The following is a 13,403-nucleotide window of genomic DNA, read 5'->3' as shown; positions in this document are numbered from 1 at the left end:
CTTCTTTGAAATAGTGGCTGTGGAATCTTTTACATCCACCCGAGAGGGCAGACGGGGCCTCGGTTTAACATCTCTTTTGAAAGACAGCACCTCCGACAGGGCGGCGCTCCCTCAGTGCTGCCCCTCCGACAGGGCGGCGCTCCCTCAGTGCTGCCCCTCCGACAGTGCGGCGCTCCCTCAGTGCTGCCCCTCCGACAGGGCGGCGCTCCCTCAGTGCTGCCCCTCCGACAGGGCGGCGCTCCCTCAGTGCTGCCCCTCCGACAGTGCGGCGCTCCCTCAGTGCTGCCCCTGAGTCTCGGCCTGGATTATGGGGTTCGAGTCTCTGGAGTGGGGCTCGAACCCACGACCATCTGACTCTGAGGCGAGAGAAGGTGCTACCCACTGAGCCACAGCCAGCACTGTGGGAACGTTGGGCAATTTCTTGCTGCGGATATCGATCACTGCTTCCTTCTGTCTGCAGGGTGGAATTCACGGTGGGCGATAAACCCATCAACAACTTCAGAATGATTGAGCGGCACTACTTCCGAGACCAGCTGCTGAAGAGCTTTGACTTTGAGTTCGGTTTCTGCATTCCGAGCAGCAAGAACACGTGTGAGCACATCTACGAGTTCCCCCAGCTCTCCGAGGAGCTCAGTGAGTACCGGAACCGCCTCGCAAGGCTGCTGCTTTTCTATTCTAATGATATTCGAGCCTTCGCGTTGGATACCAGGGGGAGGTTTCTGCGACTGTGAGTTAACCACACGGGGCAGGTTCCTGATTCTGCCCCAGGCAGTTGGCACATTTTTTGACCCATTTTTTAATCTCCACTAAATTTGTTCACAGAACGGGCTCGATGGGCTGAATGGCCTCCTCCTGTTCCTATCTTCCTAACTCTGGTGGGGACTTGGGAACAGGAGGTGGCCATTCAGCCCCTCGAGCCTGTTCCACCATTCTATTAGATCGCGGCTGATCTGTATCTTAATTCCATCTACCCGCCTTGGTTCTGTAACCCTTAATATCCCTACCCATAGAGATTTGCTGATTAGGGAAGTAAACACATGGCTAAAGGAGTGGTGTGGGAAAGAGGCATTCCATTTCATGGGGCACTGGCAGCAGTATTGGGACAGGAAGGAACTGGACCATTGGTCCTAGCAGAAAGAATAAATAGGGCGGTCACAAGGACTTTAAACTAGTAAATGGTGGGTGGGGAGGGCTCAGGGGGAAATTGCAGTACAAATAGTAGTTCAAAAACAAACAAAAGGGAAGAGAGTAGAGTAACAGTCAGAAATTGTGCTTTAGGCACTACAGGTAAAGGGAAAACTAAAAGATGTAAAGTGATTAAACCAGGAGAGAGAAATAAACATGTGAATAAAGCATCAGAGTTGAAGGACAGGCTAGGGTGTGTGACTCAAATAAGCGTTCTTTGTACAAACGCACGGAGTATATAAGGAATAAATTGAATGAATTGCAGATGTGAATTCAAATTGGAGAGTATGACATGGTGGCCACTACTGAAACACGGCTGCAAGACAGTCAGGACTGGGAACTGAATATACCAGGTTATAAGGTCTACAGGACAGTTAGGGAAAATAGCAGAGGGGGAGGAGTAGCCTGAGTGATTAAGGATGAAATCACTTCAATGATAAGAGAGGATTTAAAGAGGTAAACAGCCAGTGGAGACTTTATGGGTTGAATTAAGAAATAGGAAAGGATTTAAGACTGTAGTTGGAGTTGTGTTTAGGCCCCCTGGTAGCAGCTGTGAAGTGCTAGATTGTATAAATGCAGAGATTAGACAAGCATGTAGCAAAGGCAGAGTGGTTTTAATGGGGGATTTTAACTTTCATATTGATTGGGAAAAGCAGACTAGCACCTGTCAGAAAGGTAGTGAATTTCTTGAGTGTGCCCGGGATAATTTGTACAACAATATGTCCTAGAGGCAACAAGGGGGCAAGCCATATTAGACTTAGTAATGAGACAGATTTAGTTAACAGTCTAATTGTGCGTGAACATTTATCCAATAACGATCATAACATGATCGAGTTCAACGTAGCGTTTGAAAGGGAGAAACGCGAAACAGCTACTAAGATTCTAGATTTAAGCGAGGTCGACTTCAAAGGGATGAGACAGACCACAGTAAACTGGGCAAATCTGTTCATGGGTAAAACAACAGATGATCAGTGGGAGATGTTCAAAAAAGAATTTAAGGTGATACAGAACCAGTTTATACCCGAGGGGCAAGAGCTCTACTTGCTGAAAAACCAGCCATGGACGACTAAAGAGGTGAGGGACAGCATCAAGCTCAAGGAAAGCACAGATCCTGGCAAATGGGAAAGATACAAACAACAGCAAAGGGTCACAAAACTGATAGTAAGAGCTACAAAAAGGGAGTATGAAAGGAAACTTGCAAGGGATTTCAAAATCAATACAAAGAATTTTTAGTTACATTAGGAAGAAGAGGGTGGTCAGGAGCAATGTTGGCCCCTTAAAAACTGAAAGCGGTGATTTTATCAATGACGATGGGGAAATGGCAGATCTGTTAAATAATTACTTTGCGTCAGTATTTACAGTAGAGGAAGAGGATAGCATGCCAGAAATCCCAAGGAAACTAATATTGAATTGGGAACAGTCATTCAATAAAATTGACGTCGTGAAAATAATGGCACTAAAGAGTGACAAATCCCCAGGACCAGATGGTTTCCATCCCAGGATTTTAAAGGAAGTAGGTGAGCAAATTGCAGATGCCCGAACTATAATCTTCCAAAGTTCTCTAGATTCAGGAACCGACCCTTTAGATTGGAAAATTGCACGTCACTCCGCTATTTAATAATGTGGGACTAATTGGAGAGCTCTTTCAAAGAGCCGGCACAGGCTCGATGGGCCGAATAGCCTCCTCCTGTGCTGTGTGGATCTATGAGGACGTCCTGAGGTGGTGAAGGGCACTATATAAATGCAAGTTCTTCCTTCCTCTTGCCCCCAGTTCGGGAGATGGCCACTCGCCCCTACCAGACCCAGTCCGACAGCTTCTACTTCGTCGACAACAAGCTGGTGATGCACAACAAGGCCGACTACGCCTATGGGAACGGCCCCTGAGAACGCGGTCAGGGCTCCGCTGCTTCCGACTCCATAGCATCCACCTGGGGACCCCGGCTCCGCGGATCGCCAAGAGCATCGATGGGAATGCCAATCCTGGGACCCTCTGGTTAACCAAATCTCACTCCACAGCTCGACCAACCCTGCTTCTAACCGTGCTCTAACAATCGGAATAACCCTTTCAACGCCGCCACTCGCTCTCATTTCATTATTTTTTGTTAAATTAGCTGCGCTGGTACTGAAAGGTCGAGGGACTGAGTTCACATTCCAGCATTGCCCCCCCCCCCCCCCCCCCCAACCTGGAGACCACGGGCTGGGCCCCTGGGGAGGAGGGAGATGGTTCGCCGTGGCTGAGAGTCGAACTGCTCTGCCGTGCGTGTGTGATCATCAGTCTCTTCCTGTCTCCCCGTCGTCTGCTGAAAATGCTGTTCGAGGCCCCTCCCTCCACAACCCCAGTCCCTGTTCCAAGAGAGGGAGGGATGTTAATTGAACTCCCACACCAGTAAATCTTACCCCAGCGACGCGCCCGTTTCCATTCTTGACCTGTCCCAGCTTCGAGCCGAATTCATAGCAAGCGCGTCTTTATTCAATTTGGGAATCGGTCCTCGACCGAGGCGTCTGAAGTTGGGATTGAAATGGGGATTGGCGTTTGGTTCTCCAGCGATCTGTCGGGAATGAGCCCGCAGGTTTCCCCGTTTGGTGTTCTGTGTGTTTCTGTTTTTTGGTTTAATTTATGATAGACTCGACCCGCCAGCAGAGCGACCAGACGGGCAGAGCGGGATCCAGTGTTTAGTCTATTCCGAGGGCTCCACTGTGACCCCGGTTTCTAGTGCTTGACATTTGACACTTGAATTAAATATTTATTTTTTAAGTAGAACTGGAAAGAGAAAAAAAAAGTCGAACTGTTTTCATTTCCAATTGTTCGTGCTGATTGTGTATTTTGTGTCGGTCCGTGAGGATTTGTTGAAATCTGTAAAATTATATCGAGTTTCTCGCTCTCTCTAAGGTGCTGAATGCAGTGTCATCTGAAAGATTTCTCAACATATATATATAAAAAACACTTTGAAAAGAGGCGTTCAGTTTCGTATTTTTGTAATTTTGTTTTGGTCCTCTCTCCCCCTTCAGGGCCGCACCCCACTGAAGAGAGAAGGTGGGGAGGATCTTAACTCCACTCTCTGCCTCCTCCCCCCCAGTAATACATCAGGAGATGACCGACAGACTGACCCTCCTGTCCGTCCTGTGCTGGTCTGGTGTGATGCCAAGACACACAAATCCGGGAGGTCATCGAGGTCAATGCTGAGTTAGCTGATCTTGGATACAGTGGCGGTAAGGGTCCAAAATTCAGCTGAGTGCCCTCTGACCTACCATGGCTCCCAACTATGAAGGCTGTCCGCTGACCCCTGCCAGGAGGTACGTGTGTGACCGGCTCAGCTCACCTGAGCTGGTCACCTTCTCCCCCCTCTCCCCCCCCCCCCAACCCATGGTCAAAGAACCTGCCAACGTTGGCTGCGGAGGTCCGCAGGTGACGGTGCTGGAGAGTGGCCAGAGCCTGTGCAACTGTCTGTCGAGAGAGAGAGAGATAGGAACTGAGACCAATCCCCTCCACACCCACTCTGCACAGTAGAGGGACAGACTCTGGGGTCTCCTGCTTGGGCAGTGCCCGCACGCTTTGGGAGAGTCACTGCAGAAAAAAGGTTAAATCAGCCCAGCCGACCTTCCAGTGGGGCAGCGAGGTTGTGAACAGTCTGGTTCAGCCCGAGACTGTGGCCGGGGAAGGGGATGGAGTCGGTGGTGAGGGAGCGGAGTTTGTGGACGATGGCTTCTGTCTTCCCAATGTTTAGCTGAAGGAAATTGCACAGAGACGGTGGCGGGATCCAACGCACCATCTACAATCTCCAAGAGGGAAGCGAATATTCAAAGAAGCAACTGGGAGATTTGCCTCCAGAGAAACTCGAGCATTAGCCTGACTATTACTGTATTATTTCAGCCCAACCAGGTATGTTCTGCAGAATCCATTGTTCCAAACCTCAGTACTGTTCACTGTTAAATCATTTCTCTACTTGGCCTTTATCTTTTGATTGTCCTGAGCCCAGTTTGAGATGATGTTGCTCCTAATGTTGTTCCCTCTTGGGGCTATAGAGGGGAGCACACCACCGTCGGAGAGTTGGCAAATTTCTGGGATTTGGGTTGAGCGGACTTAACCTATACCAAACTCTTCCCCCATCCACCAGTGTTGTCTCTCCTCTGCATTCTGCCAGTGCCATTTTCAACTGCGCCACTAGAGGGGGTGAGATCCAGCTGGTAATTCTCCATAGCAATAAGGCCGAGATAGGGAACTCTGCCATACCTGCAGTTTGCCTTTGTGAATGACTATTGTATGTGAAGTGAAGAGATATTTCTGAGATATAAAGCACTAGAATATATTTCCTTTTGCAGCGGCAAGGGAGTGAAGCTGGTGTTCCTCTGTGCTACACCCTGCCCCCCGCCCCTCACCCTGCCCCCCGCCCCTCACCCTGCCCCCCGCCCCTCACCCTGCCCCCCGCCCCTCACCCTGCCCCCCCGCCCCTCACCCTGCCCCCCCGCCCCTCACCCTGCCCCCCCGCCCCTCACCCTGCCCCCCGCCCCTCACCCTGCCCCCCGCCCCTCACCCTGCCCCCCCGCCCCTCACCCTGCCCCCCTGCCCCCCCCGCCCCTCACCCTGCCCCCCCGCCCCTCACCCTGCCCCCCCGCCCCTCATCCTACCCCCCTCACCCCACCCCTCACCCTGCCCCCCCCACCCCTCACCCTGCCCCCCCCACCCCTCACCCTGTCCCCACCCCCGTTCCCGCACCTTTATGTGGTTTTGATTGCTATTGAGAGGCGTCTGTTCTAATTCTACTGCTCTAAGGGGATAAAAGTTCATCCAACGTCTTGTGAACGACAGTGGGTCAGTTTGTATCCTTGACCTTTTGGGATAAAAGTTCATCCAACATCTTGTGAACGACAGTGGGTCAGTTCGTATCCTTGACCTTTGCTTCTACAATCACTAACAGCTTTGTGTTTCCAATGCTCGCTGTCCCATCAGCTGGGACCTTCTGATAGCCAGCGTGTCACCCAGAGCCGGCTGCAGAGAGTTCAATGTTCAGTCTGTGGAGTTTAACAGACAGTGCAGTCTGGAGCACAGACCAGTACTGGTGACTGGTGGCAAGCAGTGACTGTACACCAGCTCCAATACAATCAGGAAACAAACAGTTGCAAAGATAAATCTTGTATTTATTTGGTTTAACTGTGAGATTACAAAGATATTTATTCTCACCCCACACTGCTTCTGCTCCCAGCTCTGTTTCCTACCAGAGTCAGGTTTGATTGCTGAGGTCCGGTTATTGCAGTTGCCTAAACCTTCTGGTGCTGAAAGCTCACTTCTAACCAGTTAAAGGATAACATTCCAGGGCTTGAACCAAATTAATTCAAAGACGACTCGCTCCTCACCTTTTCCATCGCAATCTTTGATCCCCTCGTCGCTTCTCGCCAACTTCCTGCTCGGGGTTCTGATGAAGTGTACACAACCGAAATATTATGGGCTACCCGTTCTCTTCACACGCGCTGACTGACCTGCCGAATATTTCTTTCGGATGAGACGTTAAACCGAGGCCCCGTCTGTCCTCTCAGGTGGACGTAAAAGATCCCATGGCCACTATTTTGAAGAGCAGGGGAGTTCTCCCCGGTGTCCTGGGGCCAATATTTATCCCTCAATCAACATCACTAAAGCAGATTATCTGGTCATTATCACATTGCTGTTTGTGGGAGCTTGCTGTGTGCAAATTGGCTGCTGCATTTCCCACATTACAACAGTGACTACACTTCAAAAATTACTTCATTGGCTTTAAAGTGCTTTGGGACGTCCTGAGGTTGTGAAAGGTGCTGGAGAAATGCAAGACTTTCTTACTTTCTGGCAGTTTCTGTTTTTAATTTGTGTCCTCTGATTGCCCCGTAAAGCACCCAGTTACACTCGACATGTGCTATACACAAGAATCGCCCGCATTGCTTTCCTCGCCGGACTTTTCTTTCAGTGTCAGGCTGGGTATTGTTTCCTTGGGTTGGACCTATGAACAGTGTGGAAATGGAGCAAAGACGGGTAAATGGAGTTGAGGTACAGATCAGCCATGATCTGATTGAATGGCTCGAGGGGCTGAATGGTCTCCTTTTATCGGCTCAGAATCTAGCAGCACAGGAGGAGACCATTCGGCTCGTTGTACCTATGCTGGCTCTTTGAAAGAGCTCTCCAATTAGTCCCACTCCCCTGCTCTTTCCCCAGAGCCCTGCACATTGGTCTCCTTCAAGTACATGTCCAATGACCTTTGAAAGTTCCTGTGGAATCTGATTCCATTGCCCTTTCAGGCAATGCGTTCCAGATCACAACCACCCTCTGTGTGAAGAAACCTCTCATTTTCCCCTCTAGTTCTTTTACCAATTATTTTAAATCTATGGTTACCAACCCATTTGCCAAAGGAAACAGTTTCTCCCTACTTGCTCTATCAAACCCCCTCATGATTTTGAACACCTCTATCAAATCTCCCCTTAACCATCTCTGCTCTAAGGAGAACCCCCCCCCCCCCCGCCCCCCCCCAGCTTCTCCAGTCTACCCACGTAACTGAAGTCCCTCATCCCTGGGACCATTCTGGTAAATCTCCGCACCCTCTCCAAGGCCTAGAGTGCGGTGCCCAGAATTGAACAAATACTCCAGCTGAGGCCAAACCAGTGATTTGTAAAGGTTTAGCGCAACTTCCTTGTTTTTGTATTCAGTGCCCCAATTTACAAAGCCATACACTTTTTAACCACCTTATCAACTTGCCCTGCACCTTCAAGAATTTATGAATATGCACCTCCTGTTTCTAATGTTCCTGACAGTGTGCGTGAGCCAGTGTGGTCCTCCCTCTATTTGCAGCATTTAGATTCTCGATGTCCTGCAGTATCCCAAGGGCAGTAATCTGTCCATCGCTGATCCTGAGGGGACTTGTTACCAGAGCTAAGTCCCAACGACAGGAAGAAAAACTGGTAAATGCTGGAAATCTAAAATAATAAAGATTGGAAATACACAGCAGGTCAGACAGAGAAGAGAGGTTAACAGAGTGGAATCAGAGCTCAAACTCTGCTGCAAGGTCCCAGCCGCGGTGTTAGCTGCGTTTCCAGACTTTGATTAATCTGCTGCGCATCTCCGACATTTTCTGTTTATTAATCCTGATGCCCAGCTGGGCAGCGAAACTCAGCAAACGGATTACTGTAGTGACAAAATAAACTTAATCAGTCAATCTTCCTGAATTCTCAACATCCTCTGTGGCTTAACTAGTGACAAGGGTGCTGAAATTATACCATGGGAGAGCAGCTTAGCGCATTTGTCTGAAAGCAGAGGCTTTAACCCACTAAAATAGCGCAGAGAGAAGTTTCAGACATGTACATTCTGCTCCATGTCTGAGCACCTTGGCTGTTTCTGGTTGAATCCTGGAATGTGTTTCACACAGGTGCGTGTCTGTGCACAGATCCCATTCCATTCTGAATTCTGATGTCTATATAATGTAAACCTCACGAGGTAACGGCACCCTCTGGCAAGTGGAGGTGCTGCAGCACCACAAGTGGTGTGAAGGTGTCATTACACTGTGACATGTTTACATGGCAGCCCCCATTATAAATGTGCTCTTAGGAATTTATCATGGAAATATAAAAACAGAGACAGAAGTATGACTTTAAAATGGGGACTAAATTGCCCTGGTCCAATTATCCCCTGCTTCACTCAACACACTTGTTCCTGACTCCCACGTGGAAGCCGATCGACTAATACACGTAACTTTAAAACATTTAATATAATATACAGGTTTCTGACAGTAAAAGGCTCTTTGTTCTAAATAACTGCACCATGGTAAAGATCTTCCCAGATTAGTTCTCGATTAAGCAGGAGAGCCTTTGAGGTGTTTGAAGATGAAGGGCCTCTTTCCATCTCTAGACACCAGTCCCAACATACCACAAGGAGGCCCCTTCCCACTGTGCTGGAGTGATGTGTCCCTCCCGACTGGAGGGGTTTGCTCCCTAAAGATTCTCTGCTTTATCTTTAAATAAAAGAATGCGTCCATTCCCATTAGCTTGCCCTTACTCTCCCCTTCTTCCTCCCCCCCCCCTCACCGTTGTCACCCTCTTCTTCCCCACCCCCCAGCCCTCACCCCCTCCCTCTCACCCCCCTTACCCCTCCGAGGGTTTCATTATTGAATCAGATGCGATACAAAGGTAAAGACTGATGTTCCCCGTCTGTAACGCGGTCCTTTTTAACTTTTGTAAGTGAAGAGAGTAAATGTTGGAGACGGCTGATGGGCAGAAAGCAAACTGTCCGCACTGGAGGCAGGGCAGGGATACAACCTCCAGCCAACGCTCGGTGAAGAGTACATCAGGTCAGTATAAAGGCAACAGAGATAAGAGGGAATTGTGTTTTATACAAGTCAGTCCCCTCGGAAACATCTCAAAACGCTTCAAGTACATTGAATGACTTTGAAGTGCAGTGACTGTTATATAGGCAAACACAGCAGGCACTCCACAATAGTAAGATCCCGCACGCTGCACAGTGAGATCCCGCACGCTGCACAGTGAGATGCTGCACGATCCCCCATGCTTCACAGTAAGGTCCCGCATGCGCAGTAAGATCCCGCACGCTGCACAGTAAGATCCTGCAGACTACAATGAGATGAATGGCCGTGAATCTGTTTTTGATGTTGGTTGAGGGAGGAAGGTTGGGCGAACTCCAGCTCCGTGAATAGCGCCCTAAGATGGTGAACCGGTAGACATGGCCTCGCTTTAATGTCCCATTCCAAGGACGGAACCTCCGGCATCTCAAGTCCGGGCAGGGGCGTTCTCGCAGGATTGTAAAGATGGAGCCCACAACGAGCAGGACCTCCTTCCCCAGGAGTTGGGAGTGAGAGAGATGAGGAAATGTTTCACTCAAAAATATTTTAAATAAAACTTTCCTCACATAACAGAAGTACTGAAAGATCCAAACAGTCAGTTCCCATGATTGGTTGTAAAGTGTTCAATGCTCCTCTGTGATTGGTTGCAAGTTTTAACTCCTGCACCATGATTGGCTGTCCAGTGCTGGCTGTGGTCAGTGTCGGTTCAGGGGGTCTTTGTGTGACTACTTTTCAAAGTAGTGGGATCACTTTATTGAGGATTTTTTTAACCTCCCTGCAGTTTATTAATGCTGGAACGCTCTGTGCTGTAGTCTGTGTGGTTCTTGATCAGATCAGTGCTATTGGAGTGGAGCCGGTGTTACCCAGGTGGGCGCTGGGCTTGGTGCCGAAGCCTGTGCGGGTGGTGTAGATACCGCTCACTTGTAGGTCGGTCAGGCTGTGCTCAGTGTTGTTCAGAGGGCAGGTGATTCCATCGCTGTCTGTTGGGAAGGTGCTCCAGCACAGCGGAAACAGTGAAGGGCATTGTGGAGATGCTGCCATCGAGACCAGGGGATCCGGGGTTAAACTGTCATCTTTCAGCACCTCCCACAGATTACCTGCAAATTAAGCAGCTCAGGCCATGGGCAATAATTCAATTTAAGTTTAGGCAGTGACTATATCAGACTATCTACAAATACCAATGTAGAAATACAAGTCTTTTTTTCTTTTTCTTTCTGCTTTGTTAGGAAAAATCTTCACAAGTGTGCCTGCTACCTGTACTTACCGTGCGGGCATGGACAGTGCGGGCATGGACGGTGCGGGCACGGACGGTGCGGGCATGGACGGTGCGGGCGCGGGGAGTGCGGGCGTGGACAGTGCGGGCGCGGGGAGTGCGGGCATGGACGGTGCGGGCGCGGGGAGTGCGGGCATGGACGGTGCGGGCGCGGGGAGTGCGGGTGCGGGCGTGGACGGTGCGGGGAGTGCGGATGTGGACGGTGCGGGTGTGGACGGTGCGGGCGCGGGGAGTGCGGGCATGGACGGTGCAGGCGCGGGGAGTGCGGGCATGGACGGTGCGGGCATGGACGGTGCGGGTGTGGATGGCACGGGGAGTGCGGGTGTGGACGGTGCGGGCGTGGACGGTGCGGGCGCGGGGAGTGCGGATGTGGACGGTGCGGGCATGGATGGTGCGGGCGCGGGGAGTGCGGGTGTGGACGGTGCGGGCATGGACGGTGCGGGCGCGGACGGCGCGGGGAGTGCGGGTGTGGACGGTGCGGGCGTGGACGGTGCGGGCGCGGGGAGTGCGGGTGTGGACGGCACGGGGAGTGCGGGTGTGGACGGTGCGGGCGTGGACGGTGCGGGCGCGGGGAGTGCGGATGTGGACGGTGCGGGCATGGATGGTGCGGGCGCGGGCAGTGCGGGTGTGGACGGTGCGGGCGTGGACGGTGCGGGCGCGGGGAGTGCGGGTGTGGACGGCGCGGGGAGTGCGGGCGTGGACGGTGCGGGCGCGGGGAGTGCGGGTGTGGACGGCGCGGGGAGTGCGGGTGTGGACGGTGCGGGCGTGGACGGTACGGGCGCGGGGAGTGCGGGTGTGGACGGTGCGGGGAGTGCGGGTGTGGACGGTGCGGGCGTGGACGGTGCAGGCGCGGGGAGTGCGGGTGTGGACGGTGCGGGCGCGGACAGGATTGTCTTGAATGTGAAGGTTCCAGTGGTCAGCAGAGACTGACGGTCTAGGCTCACAATGAAGAACAGCCTCGAGAGAGAAGTGTCAGTGTTCACTCGCTCCTGCCCAACTGTCCAGTAGGAATCAGTGTCGTCAGGGGGCGGTGACATTGGAGGAAAAACCCACAATTTCATTGTTTACTGGACTAACCAGTTAAATATCGAGACTGTATAAAACACTAACCAGGCACAGAATACTTTATTTAAAATGATTATTTATTTGTAAGAGTAACCTGATTATGAAAGGGTTTGATAGGGTAGACGTAGAGAAGATGTTTCCACTTGTGGGGGAGACCAGAACTAGGGGCCATAAATATAAGATAGTCACTAATAAATCCAATCGGGAATTCAGGAGAAATTCCTTTAACAAGAGAGTGGTGAGAATGTGGAACTCGCTACCACAGGGAGTGGTTGAGGCGAATAGTACAGATACATTTAAGGGGAAGCTGGATAAACACATGAGGGAGAAAGGAATAGAAGGATATGTTGATGGGGTGAGATGAAGAGGGGTGGGAGGAGGCGGCTCGTGTGGAGCAGAAACACCGGCACGGACCAGTTGGGCCGAATGGCTTGTTTCTGTGCTGGACAAGCGATGTAATTCTCTGTAAATTAAAGATAAATGGAGCTACCCCAATTAAGGTCAAACTGTTTTGGTTGCTAGGCTAAGTATGGAGCAGGGACAGGAATCCATTATTTACCATTAAACATTATTTAACACCTCCAACTCAATCTTCAATGCTTCGATTTAATGTTTGAACACTGCATATTTACAAGAGTCCTGAGAATGGAACTGTTAGTGTGTCCAGTCACTGGAATAATTAATCAGTATCCTCAAAGCGATTATTTTATCAGCTGTCTGGTTCTCTCGGATTCAGTAACCACAGTGTAGCAACTTCCATCAGCCAGTTAGTAATGCACTTGTAACAATTCCTCTCCGCGCACTGTTGCCTCACAGCACCAGGGACCCGGGTTCGAATCCGGCCTCGGGCGACTGTCTGTGTGGAGTTTGCACATTCTCCCCGTGTTTGCGTGGGTTTCCTCCGGGTGCTCCGGTTTCCTCCCACAGTCCAAAGATGTGCGGGTTAGGTTGATTGGCTATGAGAAATTGACCCTTAGTGTTAGGGGGATTAAATACGTGGGGTTACGGGGATAGGGTGGGTTATGTGTTGGTGTAGGGGTTACGGGGATCGGGTGGGATATGTGTTGGTGTAGGGGTTACGGGGATCGGGTGGGATATGTGTCGGTGCAGGCTCGATGGGCCGAAATGGCCTCTATCTGCACTGTGGGGTTTCTGTGATTCTGTGAACTTAACCAGGTTATCGCTGTGTTAGGGAATAGAGTGGCATTTTGGCAGAAAAATGTTTAACATTTGCACGAAGTTCGAACAAGTTATAATCTTTCTCCTTTTTGGTAAAGTTATTACTCTGTAATATGAAAATTAGGTTGTACACTATTAGCATTACATCAAAAATTATTACATCTACATACGCTTCCATCATTAATTTCCATGTTCACCTTTATAATGTAAACTGCCTGGATATGTAGACTTGCGACCTGTAATCTCAGCCTCCTACTACTGATGCTGCACTACAACAACAACAACTTGCATTTATATAGTGCCTTTAACGTACTAAAACCTCCCAAAGTGCTTCACAGGAGCGATTATCAGACAGAATCTGACACCGAGCCACATGAGATATTAGGACAGGT

General features: G+C 50.5%; 2 protein-coding genes across 5 annotated transcripts in view; one reads left to right on the top strand and one right to left on the bottom strand.

Annotated features, from left to right (window-relative positions):
- Positions 1 to 4,142, top strand: part of unc119a1 (unc-119 lipid binding chaperone a1) — a 69,920-nt gene extending 65,778 nt beyond the window's left edge. For all 4 annotated transcript variants that reach the window (XM_085964605.1, XM_085964607.1, XM_085964606.1 and 1 more), the window contains exons 4-5: positions 461 to 633; positions 2,957 to 4,142. In XM_085964605.1, the coding sequence (XP_085820731.1) occupies positions 461 to 633; positions 2,957 to 3,069 (286 nt within the window). In that variant the 3' untranslated portion in view covers positions 3,070 to 4,142. The remainder of the gene's footprint in view (positions 1 to 460; positions 634 to 2,956) is intronic.
- A 5,855-nt stretch (positions 4,143 to 9,997) lies between these two features.
- Positions 9,998 to 13,403, bottom strand: part of LOC147102248 (forkhead box protein N1-like) — a 100,251-nt gene continuing 96,845 nt past the window's right edge. Inside the window, exon 8 of the mRNA XM_085965107.1 lies at positions 9,998 to 10,591. Within this exon, the coding sequence (XP_085821233.1) occupies positions 10,323 to 10,591 (269 nt within the window). The 3' untranslated portion in view covers positions 9,998 to 10,322. The remainder of the gene's footprint in view (positions 10,592 to 13,403) is intronic.

Source organism: Somniosus microcephalus, chromosome 22 (assembly GCF_052327205.1).
Source record: "Somniosus microcephalus isolate GS21.2 chromosome 22, FLI_Smic_1.0, whole genome shotgun sequence".
Taxonomy (NCBI): Eukaryota; Metazoa; Chordata; class Chondrichthyes; order Squaliformes; family Somniosidae; genus Somniosus; species Somniosus microcephalus.
The sequence above is the reverse complement of the archived record's forward strand: the minus strand, read 5'-3'. Positions and strand labels throughout refer to the sequence as shown.